Below are 24796 nucleotides of genomic sequence, written 5' to 3'. Positions count from 1 at the left end.
CCACTCCCTCCCCATATTTATCCTCAAGCACCCTCTTCCAAAGAGCTCCATCCTCGTTAATAAGCCTCCATCTCCACTTCGCAAGAAGACTTAGGTTTACTAACTTGATGTCCCTCACCCCCAAACCACCATTGCTTTTTGGTAAACAAACCCTCCTCCACTTCATCCAACATAATCTCCTTCCCCCCATCACACCACCCCAAAGAAAATTCCTTTGAAGCGCCACTACCTATTTCACAACTTTAGCCGGCATTTTAAACAAGGATAAGTAGTAAATAGGAATAGAATTAAGCACCGAATTTAGGAGGACTATGCGCCCCCAAACTAATATACCTATTTCCCCATGAACGAAGTCTTCGCCTAATTTGCTCCACCAACGGCTCCCAAGTATCCACTCTCCTTGGATTTGCACCCACAGGGGGACCCAAATACACCAAAGGCAATGACGTTTGCCGGAAATTCAAAAAAATACACGCCCTTTCCATAAACTCCGGTCTCTTAACAAAGAATATTCTATAAAACGAGAGACATGTTTATTTTTATTTTTTTTAGAGACAGTGAAACCTGCACATATGGAACTACTAAATACTAATGGAACATTAAACACAGGAAGGAATGGGATCCCTATAATTACTTTACATCCATATTCATACGATCGTTCGTCTCCAACGTTGGTACTTACAAGTTCATTACTGATTTAACCTCCAAATTAGCCTAAGAAGACACTTGAAGTGATCGATTCTACAATGGACTAGTCTAGGATATATAGTTTTCCTACATATATGAGTGACTTTAGAACAAATTTTGAATCTGACAGTTCACTAGCAAGTAATAAAAAAATGAGTTTCATAAAGTAAGACCAGCTAGTGTTTAAAATAAATGCTAAGTGAGACCTGCATTGCATAAATATCAAGTGCCCCTAGAATTGGTGAACCATTATTTTTTATAAGGAGACAAAGTACATTTTGTTCAAACCATCAAATCCGGTATACATATAAAGAAATTAACAAAAACACCAGGTATACATATAGGAGCTAGAAACATTCATATAATTGACAGCTTACATGCGGGAGAAATTTTGGGACAGGAGTACAAATCTTCTAAATATTGGGGTTTCGGCACTGGATTTGGATTTGAATATTTAGCATTGCAGATTGTCATAACCTGTAGAAGTCTTGCATTCTGCAAAATATATGTTGCAAATTGAAAATCATGTTCGAAAGCTTCATAGCCTACAATGTTACATGTTGTGAGACGAGACAAAACACATTCAGGAACATCATATGGGTATTTCCAATTCTCTTTAGTTGTTGAATCAAACCCCTGTCAATCGGAAACAAAATAGGATTTGTAAAAATACTTGAATACAAAAAAGAACAAGAAAAAATCAGTAACTATCCTTTGATGTGACAAACAAACCTTTACAATTTTAAGTGCTTGAAGTTTGGGACATTTCTGGAGCATTTTCACTACCTCACCCCAGTCATGAATGCCACGACGAAAATATAGTTGAAGTTCTGTTAAGTTTCCGAACAAGGGAAGTCCTTTGTAATATGAATATATTTCGTCATCGGAGATAGTTTTCCCCAACTGCATGACACAATAAGAGACATGAAGATTGCAAAAACAAACTAAATCGAACCACAAACATGATATAAGAAGAGTTGTAATGATTGGTTAATTTAGTCCTTCAAATTTAGTCTTCTAAAAGAGACTATTCAAGAAAACATCTTGGTATTTTTGCATCAAAATAAACCTAAAACATTTAAATGAAGGACTAAAGTGACTATAACCCTTCCGATTTTAATGACTAGAATGGTGATTTAGTGCAATAATATGATATCGATAATAAAAGAGGATGCATGACTATCATATATTATACCCGAGAATTAGTAACACAGAGATACTGGACATTATAAAGTGCTTTGAGCGGAACATCGCGTATATGGATACTAGCGTTGATCAAGTTGGACAAGGGTTTAAAGTACCCTCTTTCTGTAACACCGGCATTAGCTTCAACAATTGTAAAACCTGGTTTTATAAAAGTTGTATCCAAACATTCAAGTTTTGGACACCCTGAAAGAAGTTTAAAACAGTTCTCCATATCCTCAAAGAAAACTGCGAACATAACCAAGGTTTTGAGCGACGGAAGATGAGCAGAACAATTAAACGAAGTGCCTACACGTATTCTTGCCAATTTTAAAACCACAAGTGTATCACAACAAAAAATACTTGGCGCCAAAGGAACGTTTAACAAGCATAGATCGAGATACTCGACATGACGTTGCTTTGCTGCTTCAACCAACTTGTCAAAACCATCACAGTCGACAAATTCGGAAGAACATCTGAGATTAAAAGATTTGAGGGTAACGTTTTGAGAGTGTGGGGAGAGAATGATTGCGTCCACGAATCTACGGAAGTGAATCCAGTCCTCCGCATTGTTCACGCCTTCATCGTTGATTTCGAGATTGGAGAGTTTGTAGCATAATGAGACCCATTTCTTTGAGAGAACGGTGGTTTTGAAAGCGTCTTTGAATGGAAGAAAAGAGACGATGTGAGTTAGTATATCGTCTGGGAAGTCGTTGATCCTCCTTTCTACCATCGTCGACTGTGTCGTCGACATTTTGTTCCTCTTACTACAGTTTCTTTTGTTTAGGTTTTCCATGGAATGAATGACGATCTATTGTTCTGAAGAGGATGTAAAATTGTGCGGGAATGTTTTTGAAGAAAAGGATTGTAAGAGAAAACCCTATTTCTGATTCTGTTATCTTCTTATATATTAAAGTTAACATGTAACCCTAATTTAAACCTAAACGCTATTGCATAATTTTACTGTTTTAACCCTAATGTTCACACCTAATCTCCTATTTTCATGAACAATCCTAATGCTCTCTCCTAATCTTCTTATATATTAAAGTTAACATGTAAGCCCTAATTTTAACCTAAACCCTATTGCATAATTTTACTGTTTTAACCCTAATGTTCACACCTAATCTCCTATTTTCATGAACAATCTTCTTATATATTAAAGTTAACATGTAAGCCCTAATTTAAACCTAAACCCTATTGCATAATTTTACTGTTTTAACCCTAATGTTCACACCTAATCTCCTATTTTCATGAACAATCCTAATGCTCTCTCCTAATCTTCTTATATATTAAAGTTAACAAGTAAGCCCTAATTTTAACCTAAACCCTATTGCATAATTTTACTGTTTTAACCCTAATGTTCACACCTAATCTCCTATTTTCATGAACAATCCTAATGCTCTCTCCTAATCTTCTTATATATTAAAGTTAACATGTAAGCCCTAATTTTAACCTAAACCCTATTGCATAATTTTACTGTTTTAACCCTAATGTTCACACCTAATCTCCTATTTTCATGAACAATCTTCTTATCTTCTTATTCCTAAACAAAGCTTTGTTGCCCTAATTTTAACCTAATATTTTAAACCTATTATTTTAGCAACTTTTCCCTCCTTTAAAACCTAACCATATTTCCTAATTCTCCTCCTCCAAACCCTAACCATCTAACTTCACTCCTCCTAAACCATATTTTCTAATTCCCCTCCTCCAAACCCTAACCAATATATTTTAATCCTTTCTCCTAAACCGAAATCTCTTTTTAAAACCATATATTTCTCTCCTCCAAACCCTAACCATCTAACTTCACTCCTCCTAAACCATATTTTCTAATTCCCCTCCTCCAAACCCTAACCAATATATTTTAATCTTTTCTCCTAAACCGAAATCTCTTTTTAAAACCATATATTTCTCTCCTCCAAACCCTCACCAATATATTTTAATCTTTTCTCCTAAACTGAAATCTCTCTTTTCAACATGGCTTCCAGAAGCATTCAGACTTTGCTGTCATACCACTGCCTCACTGGTAACCATATCTTCATTCCACTCTGGTTTAAACTAAATATATAGATTTTTGCTCTTATTCCTCGCTGTTTTAAAGTATAAATCATTCTTTCAATCCCTTTCAATCTTTTGTAGGTCCGTTGGTGAAAAACCCTTTTTCCGATCTTGACAAAGCAATCAACAAGCTCAGACTGAAATACAGATCATATATCGTTGAATATGACATTAATGTTGTATGTGTTTTTTGCGAAATATACCTATTCTCAATTATTTGCATTCTATTTTATCAACGTTTGTGATCTTCTTATTCTTAAACAGAGCTTTGTTGCCCTAATTTTAACCTAATATTTTAACCCTATTATTTTAGCAACTTTTCCCTCCTTTAAAACCTAACCATATTTCCTAATTCTCCTCCTCCAAACCCTAACCATCTAACTTCACTCCTCCTAAACCATATTTTCTAATTCCCCTCCTCCAAACCCTAACCAATATATTTTAATCCTTTCTCCTAAACCGAAATCTCTTTTTAAAACCATATATTTCTCTCCTCCAAACCCTCACCAATATATTTTAATCTTTTCTCCTAAACCGAAATCTCTTTTCAACATGGCTTCCAGAAACATTCAGACTTTGTTGTCATACCACTGCCTCACTGGTAACCATATCTTCATTCCACTCTGGTTTAAACTAAATATATAGATTTTTGCTCTTATTCCTCGCTGTTTTAAAGTATAAATCATTCTTTCAATCCCTTTCAATCTTTTGTAGGTCCGTTGGTGAAAAACCCTTTTTCCGATCTTGACAAAGCAATCAACAAGCTCAGACTGAAATACAGATCATATATCGTTGAATATGACATTGATGTTGTATGTGTTTTTTACGAAATATACCTATTCTCAATTATTTGCATTCTATTTTATCAACGTTTGTGATGTTTTTGTTTGTTATTTTTTTAGGGTGCACTATGCTTGCCAAACATGTTTGGCGGTGATTTCGGAGATCAAATTGGGCGCTATGCAATATTGACTGATCCTAAGTCCAACAAGTTTGAAGTATTGGTCGATAGAGTAAACGAAGCATTTTTTCTCACAAAGGGATGGAAAACAATTCGTGACTTTTACGGAATCGATCTTGGTGCCTGGATTACCTTGGTTTTTGTGGGTGACGGTGTAAAGATCAGAGGGGGTGCTCCGATGGTTGGGTCACATGATACCATCTACCTTGATGTTATTTACAATTAGTCTATGTTTAGATAAATTGTGCAAGACCTTTCCAATTTGAATTTTAAGTTTTAGTTTCTTAGAGTTTTGGAAGCATCTATTTGTGTTTGTTTTTGAATTTAGCAAATGTCCCTTGAATTTCATAAATAATTTAGCCTTGCTTGCTTTGCTTTTTTATTTATATATTTGTGTCTGTTTTTGTGTTGCTGAATCAATTTAGTAGCATGACTATGTTACTGAAGCATTTTAGTAACATGGCTTTTAGTAACATTATTAGTAACAATTACTAGAATCAATTTAGTAGCATAGCGGTGTAACGTCTCCTCTTAACATTATTATTACTAACAATTACTAATTCTAATCTCTAAAATATGTGTTGGGTGGAAACAAACTAAAATCCTAATCCTAATTTCTCTCATTCAAGTAACTAAAAGATTTCATTCACATCTCTTAACTAAGTTTTTGGTGGAAACAAACTAAAATCCTTATTTCTCTCATTCAAATAATCAGGGGATTTCATCCACATCTTTAAAATATGTTTTGGGTGGAAACAAACTAAAAATCATAATTCCTCTTATTCAAGTAACTACTAAAGATTTCATCCACATCTATAAAATATGTTTTGGGTGGAAACAAACTAAAAATCCTAATTCTTCTCATTCAAGTAACTACTAAAGATTTCATCCATATCTCTAAAATATGTTTTGGGTGGAAACAAACTTAAATCCTAATCCTTATTTTTCTCATTCAAGTAACTAAGAGATTTCATTCACATCTCTTAACTAAGTTTTTGGTGGAAACAAACTAAAATCCTTATTTCTCTCATTCAAATAATCAGGGGATTTCATCCACATCTTTAAAATATGTTTTGGGTGGAAACAAACTAAAAATCATAATTCCTCTCATTCAAGTAACTACTAAAGATTTCATCCACATCTCTAAAATATATTTTGGGTGGAAACAAACTAAAAATCCTAATTCCTCTCATTCAAGTAACTACTAAAGATTTCATCCACATCTCTAAAATATGTTTTGGGTGGAAACAAACTTAAATCCTAATCCTTATTTCTCTCATTCAAGTAACTAAGAGATTTCATCCACATCTCTAATCTAACTTTTTGGTGGAAACAAACTAAAATCTTAATTTCTCTCATTCAAATAAGTAGGGGATTTCATCCACATCTCTAAAATATGTTTTCGGTGGAAACAAACTAAAAATCCTAATTCTTCTCATTCAAGTAACTAAGAGATTTCATCCACATCTCTAAAGTAACTTTTTGGTGGAAACAAACTAAAATCCTTATTTCTCTCATTCAAATAAGTAGGGGATTTCATCCACATCTCTAAAATATGTTTTGAGTGGAAACAAACTAAAAATCCTAATTCCTCTCATTCAAGTAACTATTACACATTTCATCCACATCTCTAAAATATGTTTTGGCGAATCAACTATGGTAATTCTTAAGTACAAAAAAATGTCAATTCTTAAGTAAAACAAAGTGCCCCATCAACAATATTAATTTCATTTTATTCATATTAATCTTTATCCTAAAATGTTGGCCATTTCCTAATTTTGTTCCACTATTTTGTGCTTATCCTGATAACTAATACTCTTTATTGCTCAACCGACATATCCTACTCACACGTATGCCACCTTTTTCCTATAAATATATCATAACATATTAGCCAAACCATCTCAATCTAAATAAGCATCCTCTTTCTTGGAAAGGAAAAAACAAGCCAATGATGTCTGCCAAATACACTCCAATCTCAGCTGTTTCTGGAGGAAGAAAGAATTTCAAGATGTGTGTGCGAGTTGCTCACATTTGGTTGATGAAAAGGTTTCTGCATGTTTGCACTCTTAGCTTTAAAATTAAACTAATGTCATTGTTGTTTTTTAGTTATGTAATTTAACCAGCTGTTTAATGTTGTTGTTGTCGTCAATAGGGTGGACATATTCACGCCACAGCTAGAAAAGATTTGGTGGCAAAGTTCAGGTCCATGGTTCAAGAAGGGGGTACATATCAGCTTGAAAATGCAATTGTAGGTTTTAATGAAAGTCCTTATAAGGTAACTTCACACAAACATAAGCTTAGTATGATGCACAATTCAACTTTTACCAATGTACACTCGCCTGCTATCCCTATGAACGTTTTTTATTTCAAGCCATTCAATGAAATTCTCTCTTCAACTGTCGAGGAAGTATCTACGGGTAAGACTTCAATTCTGAATGTGTGTTGTACATTATTTCTATCTATAAGCATTCGTTTAGGAATTTCATACATTTGTTTTTGCTTTTGTATACGTAATTTCAGATGTTATTGGTCATGTAATTGAAAGAGGTGATATAAGGGAAACTGAAAAGGACGGAAGGAAAAGTAGGGTTACTGATCTCACTTTAGAAGATCTTGAGTAAGATTTGTCTCTTTCTTTGTACCTGGTTGTAATATAATTTTAATATACCTTATGTTCCTGAATTGATATTTTGGTAATATTTTATTACAGAAACAACCGCTTGCATTGCTCTCTTTGGGGTGAACATGTTGACAAAATTGTGACCTTTTTTTGCAACCATGACAACGACACACCTACTGTATTGATATTGCAGTTTTGCAAGACACACATGTAGTTAGGTATGTCGTGTTTTAAGTTTGTGCTTTCTGCTGATATCAACAATGAAATGTGAAATTATGTTCACTTGCTGTTGATTTTTTAAAAAATTAGGTGCTATGGGAGTTGCTAATGCCTTTAATGGGACTAAGCTGATACTTAATGGTGATTTGCCTGATGTCGCTGCGTACATGATATGGTAACCATTTACATTTTTATATGCTTTAGAATAAAGGCAAGTTTTTTTGGTCGTAATTAAGTTGTCTGGAGGTCTCGCCACTCTTCTATTAACATTGGTGCCCTTTTATTAGAATGAAAAATGCATCAATACTGTTCACCCGAAGTGTCAGCCAAATTTCAATGAACAGCTCCGCGTCTTTATCAGATGACTTGCTCAACACTAACCGAATGACAATTGAAAGCATGACTGAGTCAACTGAGGTAGCTATCTCTTTATTGAAATTTTTAGATGTCGTTTTGGATTCATCTTTGTTATTTTTCACATGGACAGTTGTACGTCGCAATATCACGGGTTACTTCGAGGGGTGGTTTAAAGATATTGATTAATGACGACGACGGCGATGATACCGATGTTGCATCAAGTGTGGTCTACAGAGAAGTTTTCCGTAATGTGTAGGACTTTTTGTGTACTATTCATTTTCTTACTTATTGAAACTATTTGCATGTCAACGAACTTCAGTTTCCCTTTTAAAATTATATGTTATGTTAAAGTAACAGGAACTACGTACTAGAATTATGGAACAATAACAAAGTCTATGGTAATTGACATTTTGCTTTGATTCACGACAATTTTTACATTCAAGCGACCTACAGTGTCTTATTTTTTCTGTGAGTATTAATTTTTTAAATGACACGTGCGTTAGCACGGGTCAATGGTCTAGTTACTAATGAATCGGTGCAATTAATCTTTTTTTTAACCTACCCGAGATTTCCTACCTAATGGATGGATCGGTGCAATTAAAGAGGGTCTCATTATAGATGTCTCATTATGCAAAATAAATCCAATATTCAATGTCATAAATGTAGCAAGAGTGTAAGACATAATACATATCAGCCACAAATATGTCCTACTCAAGCAATTTAATTACGAAAAATGCTAAGTAAGACGTGCATTGCATAAATATCAAGTCCCTCTAGAATTGGTGAACCTTTGTTTTGTATAAGGAGACAAAGTACATATTGTTCAAACCATCAAATCCGGTCATAGCATATATAGAAATTAACAAAAACACAATGTATCATCTGATGAGTTTTAATTAGTGTCTTTTATTTAATATTTAAGTTTATTTTAATTAAATTTAATATCTTGTAGAACTATTTTACTTCAATTGCAAGTTTATTTATTTATTTTAGGAATAAATATTTGAAAGATGGAGTCTTGGAGCAAAAGAAAGGAGAATTATAGCTTATTGATGCCAAAAATATGAAGATCTCATACAAAAATATCTTGTGCAAGGGTTCATGCCAAAAATATGAAGATCTCATACAAAAATATCTTGTGCAAAGAATTTGAAGATCTTATACAAAAATATAACAAGTGGCGCGCCCCATATTACCCTTCTGCTGCTTTTGCTTATTTGACAAAGCTGCCTATTTTAGTATTTCTGACCTAGAGCCTATGGTTTCTTGTGCAACACTTTAGTGATTTAATTCTTGGGGCTCAAGTCAATGTAAGACTATAAATAGAGCAGCCATCTAGTATGTAAAACCATATTTTGTTCTTGGAATAAAAGTTCACCTTTATTTTATTTACTTTTATGTTCTTCTTCTTCTTCTTCTTCTTCTTCTTCTTCTTCTTCTCTTCTATGTCTACAATGAATGTGAATGAGTAGACTCTTCTTGTATTGAGATTGTTGGGTAAGTCTAAATGACATAACCCTAATCAAACCAAGCATTGAACCCTAATTTTATATAAATTTACTTTCTAATCTAATTTCACCGTTATTATAATGAATTAACAAATATCAAACTCATGAAGCGAAAGTGGAGAAACATAACTGCATACAAGACGTGAATTAAATTGATCCAATAAACAAACAGAGGTTCATCTTAGAAGCCTACTCAATTAGGGTTTAGTTACTCATGGTAACTAAAAAAAAATTACAAAATCAATAAAACATACTCTAGAGACAAAACTTTGAGGAGAGACTCCTCCCTTGATGCTCCTAGTGTCTGCCTTCCTCTTGAACCGCTTTGTTTTGAATGAGATTTTGTGAATGAGAGAAGTTGTATTTATAGGTTGTTTCCAATGAGGTTTGAACTGAAAAATTGGGCTTTTCCACAAACCCACACTGGAAAAACATCAAAATGATGTTATTTCACAAAAGCGCACGCGTGGCGCATTAAAGCGATGCTTTTAAGAAGTTTTTTTTTCTCACTAGTGGCACACGGCAGCACACCTAGGGTGCATGGCAGAACACCCGAGGCGCGTAGAACCTTCTTCAAATGTGTTTTTGCTTTTTTTTCCTTTGTCTTTTTGAATGATTTTTTCCCTCAAACTTATTTTTGGCTTGAGACAAAATTTTCTCAACTTGTAATGTCATCAGAGGCCTCTTGAATCCTCATTCATTGTATTCCTAATTCTTCATGCGGTATCTTACTTTGCCGAAATACTTGATTTTTTCAATGAAATACATAAAAAAAAACCTAAGAATTGCTTGTTTTAGGAAAAACTAGAATTACATGACTGGATATGAAAACATTACGAAATGTCCCTTAAACCATATGAAATTGTTCTAAAATTCATCTAATTGGGTCAAATCATAACAAAAATGACTGAAAAATATGCTAAAAATAACGTAAGATGGCATGTCATCAATTCTACAACGTGATTTTTTGTGGCCTACCATGTTTAAGGATTGTATAGAGTTTGTGGAAAAGTGTGACAAATGCCAATGTACAGGTAGTATAGCCAAGAGGAATGACATTCCCTCAATAAAATTCTAGAGGTTGAACCTTTTGACGGTTGGAACATCGACTTTTATAGAATATTGTTGCAACATCAAGGAAAGATTGGTCTAAAAAGTTGGATGATGCATTATGAACATATAAATGCATTCAAGACACATCTTGACATGTCACTGTATCACTGGTTTATGGGAAATATTGTCATGTACCGATGGAGTTAGAGCATAAGGCATATTGAGAAGTCAAGTTCCTAAATTTTCATCAAACACTAGCTCGAATGAAAAGATTGCTGAAAGTGAATGATTTTATATAGATGAAGTTACAACTTACAAGCTTATGAGAATGCAGTCATCTAGAAAGAGAAAACTAAGAGGTAGCATGATAAGAATTTGATAAAGAGAGAGTTCTACATTTGCTAACTAGTTTTATAAATCAATTCATGGTTGATCTATTTTCTGGGAAGTTAAAGTCCAAGTGGTTTGATTCGTTCGTGTTCAAAGATGTATCATCTCATGACACAGTTGAAATACAATAACCCAACACCACCTCCACAAAGTGAATGTGCGTAAGGGTCATCAAGCACCAAGCTAGAGATGCTAAAGAAGTGTTTTATGGGAGGCAATCCATTTTTATTTTTTTTAGATTTTTTTAATATGTAGTATAAAAAACTCCCTCACTGCACAAGAGTAACATGATTTGGTCAGATAGTGGCGCAATTTAAGAATGAGAAAACATGTTTTTGATTCGTCAAAAATCACAAATGACATGGATCATGATGCAATTTTTGAATTTTAAAATCCAAGGTGTCTTTACAAAAGCAATGTAGGGCGATTAAGGCTGATCGTGACGCGATTAATCCAAGATTGTGATTTTGTCAATACAAGAGTAGCCATATCTGGAGTATCTCTTGGATATTAATAAGCACCAACATCCTGTTATTTTTCTTTTATTGTAATATTTGCCTGTAATTTCTTGCATTTCTAGTTTATTATAAGTGGACAAGTGAAATGGGAGCAACTCCCATGCAAATACTGTATCTTATTTGTGTTGTCTCAGTTGTACTTGAACCTCGGCAGTTTAGTAGATCATGTTCAAGACCCATACTATTGGATTGATTGAAAGGTATTAAGGAGTTGTTAAATATTGTGTTTACACCTTTTTTTTTGTATCAGGATATCGTGTTTACGACTGCTCATGCAATATTTGTTTTAGGTTGCAGTTAATTTTAATTTAGTAATTTATGTTCAGTTTACATGTTGTTTGTGGTAGTTTTTAAAAATTATTGTTTTTATGAATCAATGGAGGCATATTTGGAAGCTTTGGATGTGCAGAAAGCAGTGGACGAATATTATGAAATTCATGTACTTACGAACAATCCCACCATGGCACAAATAAAAGAGCAAAAGGAACATAAACAAAGAATGCAAAGTCAAAGGCCTGCGTGTTTGCTTATAGCTCAACCACTATTTTAACAAGAATCGTGTCCTTGAAATCAGCAGAGGAGATATGAGATTATTTCAAGAAAGAATTAAATACATGCAAACCTTGAATTAGATAGGGGAATTCGAACTTCAAAGAATGAGGGATTTCGAGATGATTCAAAATTACCCTGAAAAGCTTCGGTGAGACTTTTGAGATCGTAATTCGTTGACTCAAGAATTGTTGAAAAAGTTCTGGTAACGGTACCCAAAAGTTATGAAGCAATATGATGTTGTAAATTCAGCAAGTGCATCAAATCATACTCAAGTAATAAAGTAGTAAGTTATAGTCTCCATAAGGATTGTCGTTCAACTTGGTAGTTAGATGAATTTATTTAAAAGTAAAAGAATTAAGAAAACATGAACGTGGTTCCAGGGTTTTAATTGCCTTATCCAATGCGAGATTAAGTTTTGTGATTCAGAAGTTTAATGATGATTAGGAAACCCTTGAATCCTCTCCTCCATTTTTCTTTTGGAATTAACTAGGTTGATTATTACTTATGTCATGTCTTTCAATTTAAGAAAGCTGTTTTGGTGTAAGCCCTAGAGGCCAATAGTTTATGTCAGACTTATGTTATGTATCATGACTTTTATTATTCAATAATATGACATTCTTTATTATATTTGTTGTAAGATTAATAAAGTCCATAGAATAGATAGTTCATATAATGGAATATTAAGTGTGACTTAATCATGAGATTACATTAACGTAAATAACGTTATTCTTAAATGTATTCGTAGTTAAACTTTAATATAAATTGGGATAATAATAAAGCGTCACGACTATTATGTATGTAGACTGATGATCACATCTCATGGGTCATGAATATGAGATATTAAGTCTATAGATAGGTATCAATATTAGGAGTAATACTTATACTGGCTTGACCCAACGTGAGAAAACTACATAGTATGTTATGAAAATGTCATAAGATATTCTCACAATGATAATGGTGTATACCACTCTTAGACATGAAACCACTATGATCCCAAGATGTGGACTCAAGTGCTTTATTGCCATTCAAACGTTGTCTGTAAAAGGATAACCATAATGTTGGTTGATGGGTACTTGACGAATAATGTTGAGGGACATGAATGTCCTAGATGGGACTTTTCCCTCCTCATAACATGAGATATATCTTTAGACCTCTTGATCAAATATGACTATAAAATTGCATGGCCATGTCGAAGTAAGTCAATATGAGATATTGGACTTATTCGTTATTTAGTATATTTCGGGATTAAGAAATATAAATATTGATCTATACAAGGGTGATATAATATATGCCTTGTGATCAATATAAATATGAGGACAAAGGAGTGATTGTGCACATGAACATTATCATGGAAAGATTTCGTCAGATCATATGACATTCTTGTCACTTGGGTAGCAATGATGTGTTTCTATAAAGTATAGTGTCACACACAAAAGAATGGTCAAAAGGAGAAAATATAAGTAAGACTTATATTATGGATACATTTAGCAAATAACACTAATTAGTTAGCAAAAGTTGAATGAGTTATTGGGCTTACGAAAGCCTAATAGTGACTGCTAACTTTCTGAACACAGAAGGAGTTCTCCAAATAGGACCCTTGTGCTGAAGACATGTGTCATACCCCAATTTTTGACCTAAGGCCCCACTAACACATGTCACTTGACTCTGATCGATCTCTGATTTTTCAGTGAAAAAATTCGGCAGGGAGGTATTTTAAAATAACTCATTTTTGATTCCGAGTCGGACCCTCTTTTCTCTTTTTATTTTCTTTCCATCTTTTATTAATTTTAATTTTAAGATTAGTTACTTTTTTTATATTTAATAATTTTTATTTTCCATCTTTTAATTTTATTTTTCTTTACATAATTTAGTTTAATTTGTTTTTATTTTATTTCGTATTAGATTTATTTTATTTTTATTTTATTTCTTTTTAATTAATTAGTGTCCAAAAAAAAAAACAAAGTGTCAATAGGTCCAAAATAAAATGTACAAGGTCTAAAAAAAAATTTCAAGTTAAGTGTCAACTTTAACATTCCTTTTTCAAAATTCACCATAATTGTCCATCATTTTCATTAAATCAATTTTCCATTTTTCATCAACCTCCTCACCTATAAATAGAGCCCTCATTCCACACAATTTCACGCACCAAAAGTTCTATTGAGTTGTCAAAGAACTTTTCTCTCTTCTCCCTCTTAGCTTGTGTTGACGAGCTATTCTTTTCTTCTCCCTCTTTTTTCTGTCCCTTCGGAATAAGTCCCTTCGGAAAAGTCCCTTCGGAATTTTGTCCCTTCGGTTGTCCATTTCTTTTATTTTCTTGCATTTTATTTCTTTTTAGCATTTTAATTATTGTTATTTATTTTCCAGCAATTAGAATGTATTTAGGTCCAATGTAAATATAAATGAGAAAAGTGTGTGGGTTTGTGTGTCCTTTTATTTCTTTACCGCCTTATATATATATATCCAAAAATGCAAAAAAATTAGATTAGGAATTTTGTGGTGATCCAACGTCACTACAAAAATCCACGCGCTTTTATTTTTATTGTTCCGTTAGTTTAATTTTTATTTAATATTTCAAAAAACAACAAAAAACATGCAAATAATCAAAATCACAAAATATTTTCATAATAAACCTTGATCCAAATCAAGTGACCGCATTTTTATTTTCTTTTCTTAATCAAACTTCAATCAATTTAACTTTACTTTAAGCCTCTTTTTTCAATATTAAAAAACACAAACAAATACTCATTTGCCACTTGACTTTTCATTTTAAAACCTTTTTCAAAACAAATAAAAAACACTCAACAAATCAAACGTCAATTTCTACCCCGAACTACGAGGTTTTGATCCCTCACGAGTACGTAGGCAGAGGACAATCGTCCTTCCAAATCAATAAAAAATGTAGATAATTAGGTCTTTATTTTTCCACTTTAATTCCTTCTTTTTAAAAATAAGCAAGCAAGTTATAGCACATTAATTAAATAAAATCAAGAGGTTCCCGTAGAGTACTACGGACATAAAGGGTGCTAATACCTTCCCTTTATGTAACTAACCCCCGAACCCAAAATCTTTTCAAATAGGGGTAGTTTGAACTTTTTTCCCCTTTTCATAATAAAATTAAATGTTCGGTCGTGAAATAAATTAGTGAGTCAAAAGCTAATTAAATAGCCTTGATCTCCGAAAAATGACGCGACAGAAATGGCGACTTCACTGGGGAAACCCCTAAGAGGGTTGAGCCTAACTTGGCTTTATTTAAATTTTGTGCTATAACTTGCTTAAAACAAAAACAAAAAATAAAAGATGGAAATACGTGTATATATGTTCTCTCTTCTTCTTTCTTCTTTCTTAAACGTGAGTGGTGAGATAAGTCCTACACCGGGACTTGAGAGAAATATAAGATAGGAGTGGTAGACTCATAGTGGCATACCGAGAGTATACTCGTGTCTTGTCACACGTGAAATAACCACACTTAGCGGAGGAGCTTGAAGTGATATATGTCGGCGTGTGTTTTCACGTTTAGACTTTATTACTCTTAAGTTTCCAATGAAGCTAAGGACCTTTAGTAACCCTTAACCCATCTTGGCTTTTAGGACGTAGTGCGGTGGCTAACCGGCTGTTTTCTCGGAAATAGTCGACACGCGATACTACACTCAAACGAGACTTTCCTACGAATGTTGTTGGACCGGGTGTTTTCTCGGTATCCAATAAAATTCGAAAGTGGTTGTAGACTTTGGGAACTTGGTAGAACCCGAAATACAGGTACATGTGAAACCATAGTCCCTGGCGTTGTTACCCTTAAACTCCAACATTGTGGACTTAACCTCACCATGCATTCCATGTTCTTTAGCATAATCATGCATACATGCATTCATTCATTGATAAAAACTTTTTTCTCACTAATATTGAAGGACTTAGATAAGTTCTTGTAAACATCAAAGATATGGTCCTTGTAAGAAAGAACACCAAGAAATACAACTTCAAAAATCTTAACTAAGCTTTAGCTTTTGTTAAGAACTTTTTCCTTGGTTTCGTTCTTACTTTTGAAAAGGAAACCAATTGCAACATCTTCACAATTTTCAAATAAAACAAGTTTACAATTACTTTGACAAGTCCTTCAAAAAAAAAAATGTGTCTATTTTTTGCATAAGCATAGCATGCATCATTTTGCATACATAATTTCAAGTCTAAGTCTTACACTGTGTCTTTTCTACTAAAGGTCAATCCATCTCAAAGGTGTCCCAACTGTCCTCGTCCAAAGTCAACTCGCACCTACGACACTCGTGCAAACAAAAAAGAGAACGTATCAGTTTGAACAAGAAATCCACGAGCATTCGTGAAGAGGTAACAACACTATTGACGTTCCTTCCGCTACTTTTTGTTCAATTAATGTTTGTTTGTTGCTTTTCGCTTTTTTTTTTTTTAAAAAAAAACATCCTTTCGTCCCGCCCGAGATGAAAGTGATCTTGTGTAGGGCTTTTTCTTTAAGTATTGGTCATCATTAACAAAAAGGTCGTTTTGATCCCGACTTTATTTTATTTTGTGCTTTTTCTGAAAAATGGTAATACAAAAAACCAAAAAAAAAAAATAATAAATAATCATTTTCAAATATCTGCATAATCATAACTTGTACTTACTTGTCAAAATCAATAATCAAATCATGCATTGATAAACCTGTTGAACACAATAACCATGTACTCTCTTCCAACTTTGAGTTCCTTGTATCCGAAGCAGAAGAGAAAAGTGAAGAGGCTCCCGATGAGATCTCTCATCCACTAGGGCATCTTAGCCGTCAAAGCTGCGAACAAAATATCAAAGAAGATTGCCCAGAAGATGGCGTTCATTTACGAAGCTTAGCACGAGATGCTACCATTTGCACTTCATGAGTATTGTCCGGTAGTACACACTTCAACAGGGGAAACCCCCTATTTCCTTAACATACGTCATGAAGGACATACTTCCCGTGGAGGTCAAAGTCCCGTCGATAGGAGTTCTGCTGAAGTCCAAGCTTGATTGAATTTAAATGCATGACGACCTTGTACAACCATGTCAAAAGAGGTTGAAACAAACTTCCAACAAGAAGGTTCGTCCCCGTGAAATTCAAGAAAGAGACTTTGTGCCCAAAAAGGTACTACCTTTCCAACCAGACTCTAGGAGCAGGTAGACGCCTAACTATGAAGGTTCATGTGCAATGACTTTTACAACTATGGATGGTGACAAACTTGCACTTCCTATGAATGCCGGTGCAGTCAAGAAATATTCTATCAAAAAATAAAAGCTCGATAAGTCGCAAACCTGAAAAAGCGGCTTAGGCAAAAATGAGTGTCTCGATAGATTGAAAACCCGAAAGGGCGGTCTAGGCAAAAATTAGAGACATGAACAAAAAGATTATCCTGATAGATGAAAACCCGAAAGGGTGATCTATGCAAAAGTTAAGGATCAAAAGACAAAGTAACTGCATCCGGTCAGGCACAATCCACTTGGGGCATCCAGCTATCAAAAGACCTTCGATTCGAAACATCTACAGATCAAAGACTCGGAACAGGGGCATTCAAAGTTGTTAAGGAGAATAGCGGTTATTTGTGTTCAATGTACCATCCCATACATTTACCATTTTCCAAATTTTTCAAAGATCCGTGGAACCATGCCCTTGGTAGGTCACCACTCAATTCATCAAATTTGAGCCTGTGCCCATTTATTTAGAACTCTCATTTATTCTATTTGCAAAATTTCTTCTATTTTTGATGGCAATACTTAAAGCAAAAATTTTTAAAATACAAAACTTTTTTTTACATCTTTTGAAAAGTGTGAACAACAAACACACTCACTTTGAACTCATGAGTAGGTGAAGCGTACATCAACATTCGCCTCGAGAACGGTTACACTCCAGAAGAGAAACATAGCTAAGCACTATGGAAAGGACCTCTGCCTTGAACAAGATGCTGTCACAGTAAAAAAATATAAAAAAATAAATAAATACAAAAAATCAAAGCTCGCTAAGTTGAAAACCTGAAAAGGCGGCTTAAGCAATAGAGAGCGTCCTGGTGGACTGAAAAACCCGAAAGGGCGGTCCAGGCAAAAATTAGGGGCACAAAAAAGGAATATAATCCTGGTGGACTGAAAATCTGAAAGGACGGTCCAGGCAAAAGTTAGGGATCTTTTAAAAAAAAAAAAAAAACGACTGCTGAAGCATACCAATGGAAGAATACTCTCTGCCGGTTTTCAAATAGCGACTTTCTTCCAAACTTTTTATCAACAATGGGCTTACCCCCTAGAGGCATCAATTGCTACCTTGTGCCAGGTTCTTACATCGTCAATGGCTCGATTTGTTCACAATAGTATCATCTCCAAGGAAGTTTGCCGAGTGTTTGTACTGCGATGTCAGTCCACCTCCCATCTTGCCTGTCTTGTCTCGTTTCATCGAGTCACCTGTCATATACAGTCTATATAGTCATGCAGTTGCATATTTGTATATTCACACATTCATACATTCACACATCCATGCATTCATACAATCATGCATTCATCAATATTTTCACATATTCGTACGTTTATACGTACACATCATATGCACAACATCAATTCACACATAATTGCATCAGTCGTCCAGAATCTCGATTCGGTCGTGTCTCTTCGGTTCAGTCTTAACTTGCCATTGTGTCAAGCCGCAAGTTTCTACAAATAAGCCTCTTTCATTTACCTTCTTATTGTCAAAGTGTCTTCCCCGGCGTGAAGCCGTGCTAGTCATGACACTAATCAAACTTCAATTTCAATTTCAAAAAGTGTCATCCCCAGCGGTAGCTGTGCAAGTGGTGTCACCAGTCAATTTCAACTCTCAATAGTGTCATCTCCAGTGTGACTGACCAAGTTGTCCTTTCATTCTTACCTTTGTTAAGCTATCTCATCGATAGTTAGGTAAAAGTATCATTTGTCTTTGTTAAGCTATCATTTCAACGATAGTTAGACGATGGTTTTTCTTTCATTCTTACCTTTGTTAAGCTATCTCATCGATAGTTAGGTAAAAGTATCATTTGTCTTTGTTAAGCTATCATTTCAACGATAGTTAGACGATGTTTTTTCACTCATTCTTACCTTTGTTAAGCTATCTCATCGATAGTTTAGGTAAAAGTATCATTTGTCTTTGTTAAGCTATCATTTCAACGATAGTTAGACGATGGTTTTTCTTTCATTCTTACCTTTGTTAAGCTATCTCATCGATAGTTAGGTAAAAGTATCATTTTTCTTTGTTAAGCTATCATTTCATCGATAGTTTGACGGTGTTTTCTCTCATTCGTACCTTTGTTAAGCTATCATTTTGATAGTTAGGTAAAAGTATCATTTGTCTTTGTTAAGCTATCATTTCAGCGGTAGTTAGATGATGTTTTTCCCTCATTCTTACCTTTGTTAAGCTATCTCATCGATAGTTAGGTAAAAGTATCATTAGTCTTTGTTAAGCTATCATTTCATCGATAGTTAGACGATGTTTTTTCTCTCATTCTTACCTTTGTTAAGCTATCTCATCGATAGTTAGGTAAAAGTATCATTTGTCTTTGTTAAGCTATCATTTCAACGATAGTTAGACGACAGTTTTTCTTTCATTCTTACCTTTGTTAAGCTATCTCATCGATAGTTAGGTAAAAGTATCATTTGTCTTTGTTAAGCTATCATTTCAACGGTAGTTAGACGATGGTTTTTCTTTCATTCTTACCTTTGTTAAGCTATCTCATCGATAGTTAGGTAAAAGTATCAGTTAGACGATGGTTTTTCTCTCATTCTTACCTTTGTTAAGCTATCTCATCGATAGTTAGGTAAAAGTATCATTTGTCTTTGTTAAGCTATCATTTCAACGGTAGTTAGACGATGGTTTTTCTCTCATTTTAACCTTTGTTAAGCTATCTCATCGATAGTTAGGTAAAAGTATCATTTGTCTTTGTTAAGCTATCATTTCAACGATAGTTAGACAATGATTTTTCTCTCATTCTTACCTTTGTTAAGCTATCTCATCGATAGTTAGGTAAAAGTATCATTTGTCTTTGTTAAGCTATCATTTCAACGATAGTTAGACGATGGTTTTTCTCTCATTCTTACCTTTGTGAAGCTATCTCATCGATAGTTAGGTAAAAGTATCATTTGTCTTTGTTAAGCTATCATTTCAACGATAGTTAGACGATGGTTTTTCTCTCATTCTTACCTTTGTTAAGCTATCTCGTCGATAGTTAGGTAAAAATATCAATCGTCTCTGTTAAGCTATCAATACGATAGTAGACAATCATTTTCCCCAGTGAAACTACATTCCCCTAGCGGAGTCGGACCCCTCTTTTCTTCAACGAATTCGGGTATCCCGTTGTTATTTCTCATTCGAGTCAAATCATCCAGCATTCATAAATTGCATCACATGCATCCATAGCATGTTAGGTCAAAAATTGTGTACTTTGTATTTAAGTCTCTTCGACTCATCAAATCAAAGATTTCATCTTCAAATCTCCGGACGAAGAAACTTAAATAGGAGCATCTGTCATACCCCAATTTTTGACCTAAGGCCCCACTGACACATGTCACTTGACTCTGATCGATCTCTGATTTTTCAGTGAAAAAATTCGGCAGGGAGGTATTTTAAAATACCTCATTTTTTATTTCGAGTCGGACCCTCTTTTCTCTTTTTATTTTCTTTCCATCTTTTATTAATTTTAATTTTAAGATTAGTTACTTTTTTTATATTTAATAATTTTTATTTTCCATCTTTTAATTTTATTTTTCTTTACATAATTTAGTTTAATTTGTTTTTATTTTATTTCGTATTAGATTTATTTTATTTAATTAGTGTCCAAAAAAAACAACAAAGTGTCAATAGGTCCAAAATAAAATGTACAAGGTCTAAAAAAAAATTTCAAGTCAAGTGTCAACTTTAACATTCCTTTTTCAAAATTCATCGTAATTGTCCATCATTTTCATTAAACCAATTTTCCATTTTACATCAACCTCCTCACCTATAAATAGAGCCCTCATTCCACACAATTTCACGCACCAAAAGTTCTATTGAGTTGTCAAAGAACTTTTCTCTCTTCTCCCTCTTAGCTTGTGTTGACGAGCTATTCTTTTCTTCTCCCTCTTTTTTCTGTCCCTTCGGAATAAGTCCCTTCGGTAATTTTTGTTCCTTCGGTTGTCCATTTCTTTTATTTTCTTGCATTTTATTTCTTTTTAGCATTTTAATTATTGTTATTTATTTTCCAGCAATTAGAATGTATTTAGGTCTAATGTAAATATAAATGAGAAAAGTGTGTGGGTGTGTGTGTCCTTTTATTTCTTTACCGCCTTATATATATATCTAAAAATGCAAAAAAAATTAGATTAGGGATTTTGTGGTGATCCAACGTCACTACAAAAATCCACGCGCTTTTATTTTTATTGTTCTGTTAGTTTAATTTTTATTTAATATTCCAAAAAACAACAAAAAACATGCAAATAATCAAAATCACAAAAATATTTTCATAATAAACCTTGATCCAAATCAAGTGACCGCATTTTTATTTTCTTTTCTTAATCAAACTTCAATCAATTTAACTTTACTTTAAGCCTCTTTTTTCAATATTAAAAAACACAAACAAATACTCATTTGCCACTTGACTTTTCATTTTAAAACCTTTTTCAAAACTAATAAAAAACACTCAACAAATCAAACGTCAATTTCTACCCCGAACTACGAGGTTTTGATCCCTCACGGGTACGTAGGCAGAGGACAATCGTCCTTCCAAATCAATAAAAAATGTAGATAATTAGGTCTTTATTTTTCCGAAATTTTTTTTTTTCTGCCCTTATTTAATTCCAAAAATACAAAAATGCCCTAGTTTTGAAAAAAATTGCATAAATGCCCTACTTTTTAGAATTTACTGATACCTTGCAACCCCCACTTGCGGGGTACCTTAAAAAAAATTTAAAAACTAACTACCCCGCAAGTGGGACTTGCGGCCTCCTTTTTTTTTTTTTTTTTTTTTTTTAAAAAAAATTAAATAACTATAACTACACTACATGCCTATATTTTTTTTTTTTTTTTTTTTTAAAATTAATAGATTGCTACCCCCACTTGCGGGGTAGGCTTAATTTTTTTTTAAAATTTTTTTAATACCCCGCAAGTGGGGCTTGCGGGTTTGTTTTTTGTTTTTTTTTTTAATTTTTAAAATAAAAAAAATAATAAAAAAAAAGAAGGAAAAAAAATAATAAACATATTAAATATGATGATATCTACAATTATTATAAATGCCCGGCTGTCCCACACCCTCGTCTTCGACGATTTCTTCCGCGATTTACTTGAGGGTCATGTTGGTCTTCGTCGTTGTTATCTGCAGCTGATTGTATTTGACTACCATAACCCAATGACAATGACACATCGTGTTCCCTTGTTGGCCATCCCATATCCAGAAATTGATCACTAGAGTTCAACGAAGCCGGAGAAAAGTGAGATAATAGGTTTGTTGGTGTTGGTGGGTGGTTGTAGTTTTGGTTGGTGTACATTGGGTACTGTGGGTTGCTGTAGGGGGGGTAATTGGTGTTGGACGGTCCAGCTTGGTTTGGGTCATTATAGGAGAAGTAGTTGTTGTTGGATGCGCCAGCTTGGTTTGGGTCATTGTAACCATAAGTTGACTGATAATGGGGCTCATATGCATTTCTCGGGGAGGTATATGGTGGTGGTTGGATGATGTTTTGTTGGGGGGTGTCGAGAAATTCATACATTACAGAACCATGAATGTTTTGGGTTGTATGTGGTTGGGATTGATGATCATGTAGTTGAGAAAAAATGTCTTGATCCCAAAAATCATCATGAATTGGTGTTTGGTTGTTGCGAATTTCAGGTTCATGTTCCGGCTCTTCGGCTTCGTCTGGATCTGAATTTGATGGGTTTGTTTCAATTGAAATCCTTAGACGTGGGTTGCATGTGGTTGTCAACCACTCAATATACGCATGAGTGTGGGTGAGTGATCTTGGCCGCATGCGTGGTAAAGTATGGCTCCGTCGGTTGTCCCAATGTTCGCACTCTTCTGGAAAGCGATAACCATTTGATTTGTACCACGTCTTGAACCGTTTGTCTATTACATGGTACTGTGTCATGTCTCGTGGGGGCCCTGGTATTTCTTGTGGCAGACCAAATTGGAGCTTGACCCTATCAGTTGGATGCCATTCAACTTTGTCAAAACATATAAGGTAACTTGTTGCAGTCCACTCCCAATATTCTTCAGGCAAGTTGTGTGGAACATTCTTGTATGGTCTCCATTTAAACTAGCACAAGAGATAAGATGTAGTGTAAGGTTAACAATTTTGATATATATATATATATATATATATATATATATATATAAAGTCATAATTAAAAAATCAATTATAATATTACATCATGGGGTAGTATGTCATCAAACTTTTTTCGGTAAGAAATAGTGTCATGGCTTGGATTTTCATAATATCTTGAACCTGCACCTGTCCATCTAACAAATGATATAAACAATTTAGTAACTAATTTATCAAATAATAATATTAATAAGAAGTGAGAAAATGTGACGAAATAAATATTAAAAAAAAAATTGATCACGATTACTTTAATCCAAGCGGCCACTGGAGTGGGTTATCATTTTTCGGAGCGATATAACTCAACCGACAATATCCCCAAACTTGTAACAGGAAATGACATCCTGTTAGTGCTTTTATATTTGGGTGTGATGCCTCACACAAGCCACGATAAAGGTAAGTCAACACTGCCGATCCCCAACTATAGTTTCTTGTTAGATTAAAATCCATTAACAAATACAACCAGGAGTTGTGCACAAATAATCCAGTTGTATTAGGAAACAAGAACCCTCCAAAGAGGTATAGTAGGTACCTCCTAGTGTGTTGTATTTTTACCTCCGGAGGAGATTGTTCACTGAAGTTATTATCGACCAGATTATCCTTTAACCACGACAATGAGAGGGTAAAACCATCAGTTTTATTTGCTGGAGGAGTTATTCCCAACAATTGAGCACAAATGTTCCACGCAAGATTTGGAGGAGCCGTAACAAATGGTCCGCAAAAAGGTAATCCGAGTAACATATATACGTCTTCCAACGTGATTGTGCATTCACCCGTTCGAAAATGAAAAGTATGTGTTTCAGACCGCCACCTTTCTACAAGAGCGGTTACGATGTGTCTATCGATTTTGTAACGCCCTATTTGAGAAACCTCAAAAAATCCGGTTTGACGTAGATACTCTTCAATATGAGGACTTGGTATTATGTGTTGTCTAGTACGGGTGACGAGAGGTGCACCCTGTGCATCCTAACAAAAAAAAAAAGAAATGAATACAATTAAAACATAATCAAAATATAAATTTAAATAGTTCAATATATATTGAAATTAATATTGAACTATAATATTAAGAGTAGTATTAATAATTAAAAAATGAAAACGACATTAACAAATTAATATTTATATATACCCATCTTCTGATATGTTCTTCATTGGATCTGTGATCATTTTCCAACCACAAGTATGCCATTACTTTATATAATTTGTTTGAAATATTGGTTGTATGTGAGTGAGTAAGGAAAGGAATGTGAGTGAGTAAGGAAAGGATTGAGATAACTAGAATATGTCTGAAGAGTTAAAATATAGTTCTAGTATTTATAATGTAAAGTTATGTGTAAATAGGGGAAGTAGTTGTGTGGTATCGTAATGA

At 34.0% G+C, this 24796-nt stretch overlaps 1 protein-coding gene across 1 annotated transcript; it reads right to left on the bottom strand.

The window, feature by feature from the left end:
- Positions 1-22320: 22320 nt before the first annotated feature.
- Positions 22321-24704, bottom strand: LOC120580530 (uncharacterized). Its single transcript, XM_039834262.1, has 3 exons — positions 24557-24704; positions 23480-24396; positions 22321-23367 (listed from the first exon to the last, which is right to left on the bottom strand). The coding sequence occupies exon 3, from the start codon at positions 23197-23199 to the stop codon at positions 22345-22347; it is 855 nt and encodes a 284-aa protein (XP_039690196.1). The 5' UTR covers positions 23200-23367; positions 23480-24396; positions 24557-24704; the 3' UTR covers positions 22321-22344.
- Positions 24705-24796: the final 92 nt, after the last annotated feature.

The sequence above is a fragment of the Medicago truncatula genome, chromosome 5, assembly GCF_003473485.1.
Source record: "Medicago truncatula cultivar Jemalong A17 chromosome 5, MtrunA17r5.0-ANR, whole genome shotgun sequence".
Classification (NCBI taxonomy): domain Eukaryota; kingdom Viridiplantae; phylum Streptophyta; class Magnoliopsida; order Fabales; family Fabaceae; genus Medicago; species Medicago truncatula.
The sequence above is the reverse complement of the archived record's forward strand: the minus strand, read 5'-3'. Positions and strand labels throughout refer to the sequence as shown.

Bases quoted from the DNA above. Each gene is read 5' to 3' on its own strand.
- LOC120580530 (XM_039834262.1), bottom strand. From the start codon at position 23,199: ATGACACAGTACCATGTAATAGACAAACGGTTCAAGACGTGGTACAAA.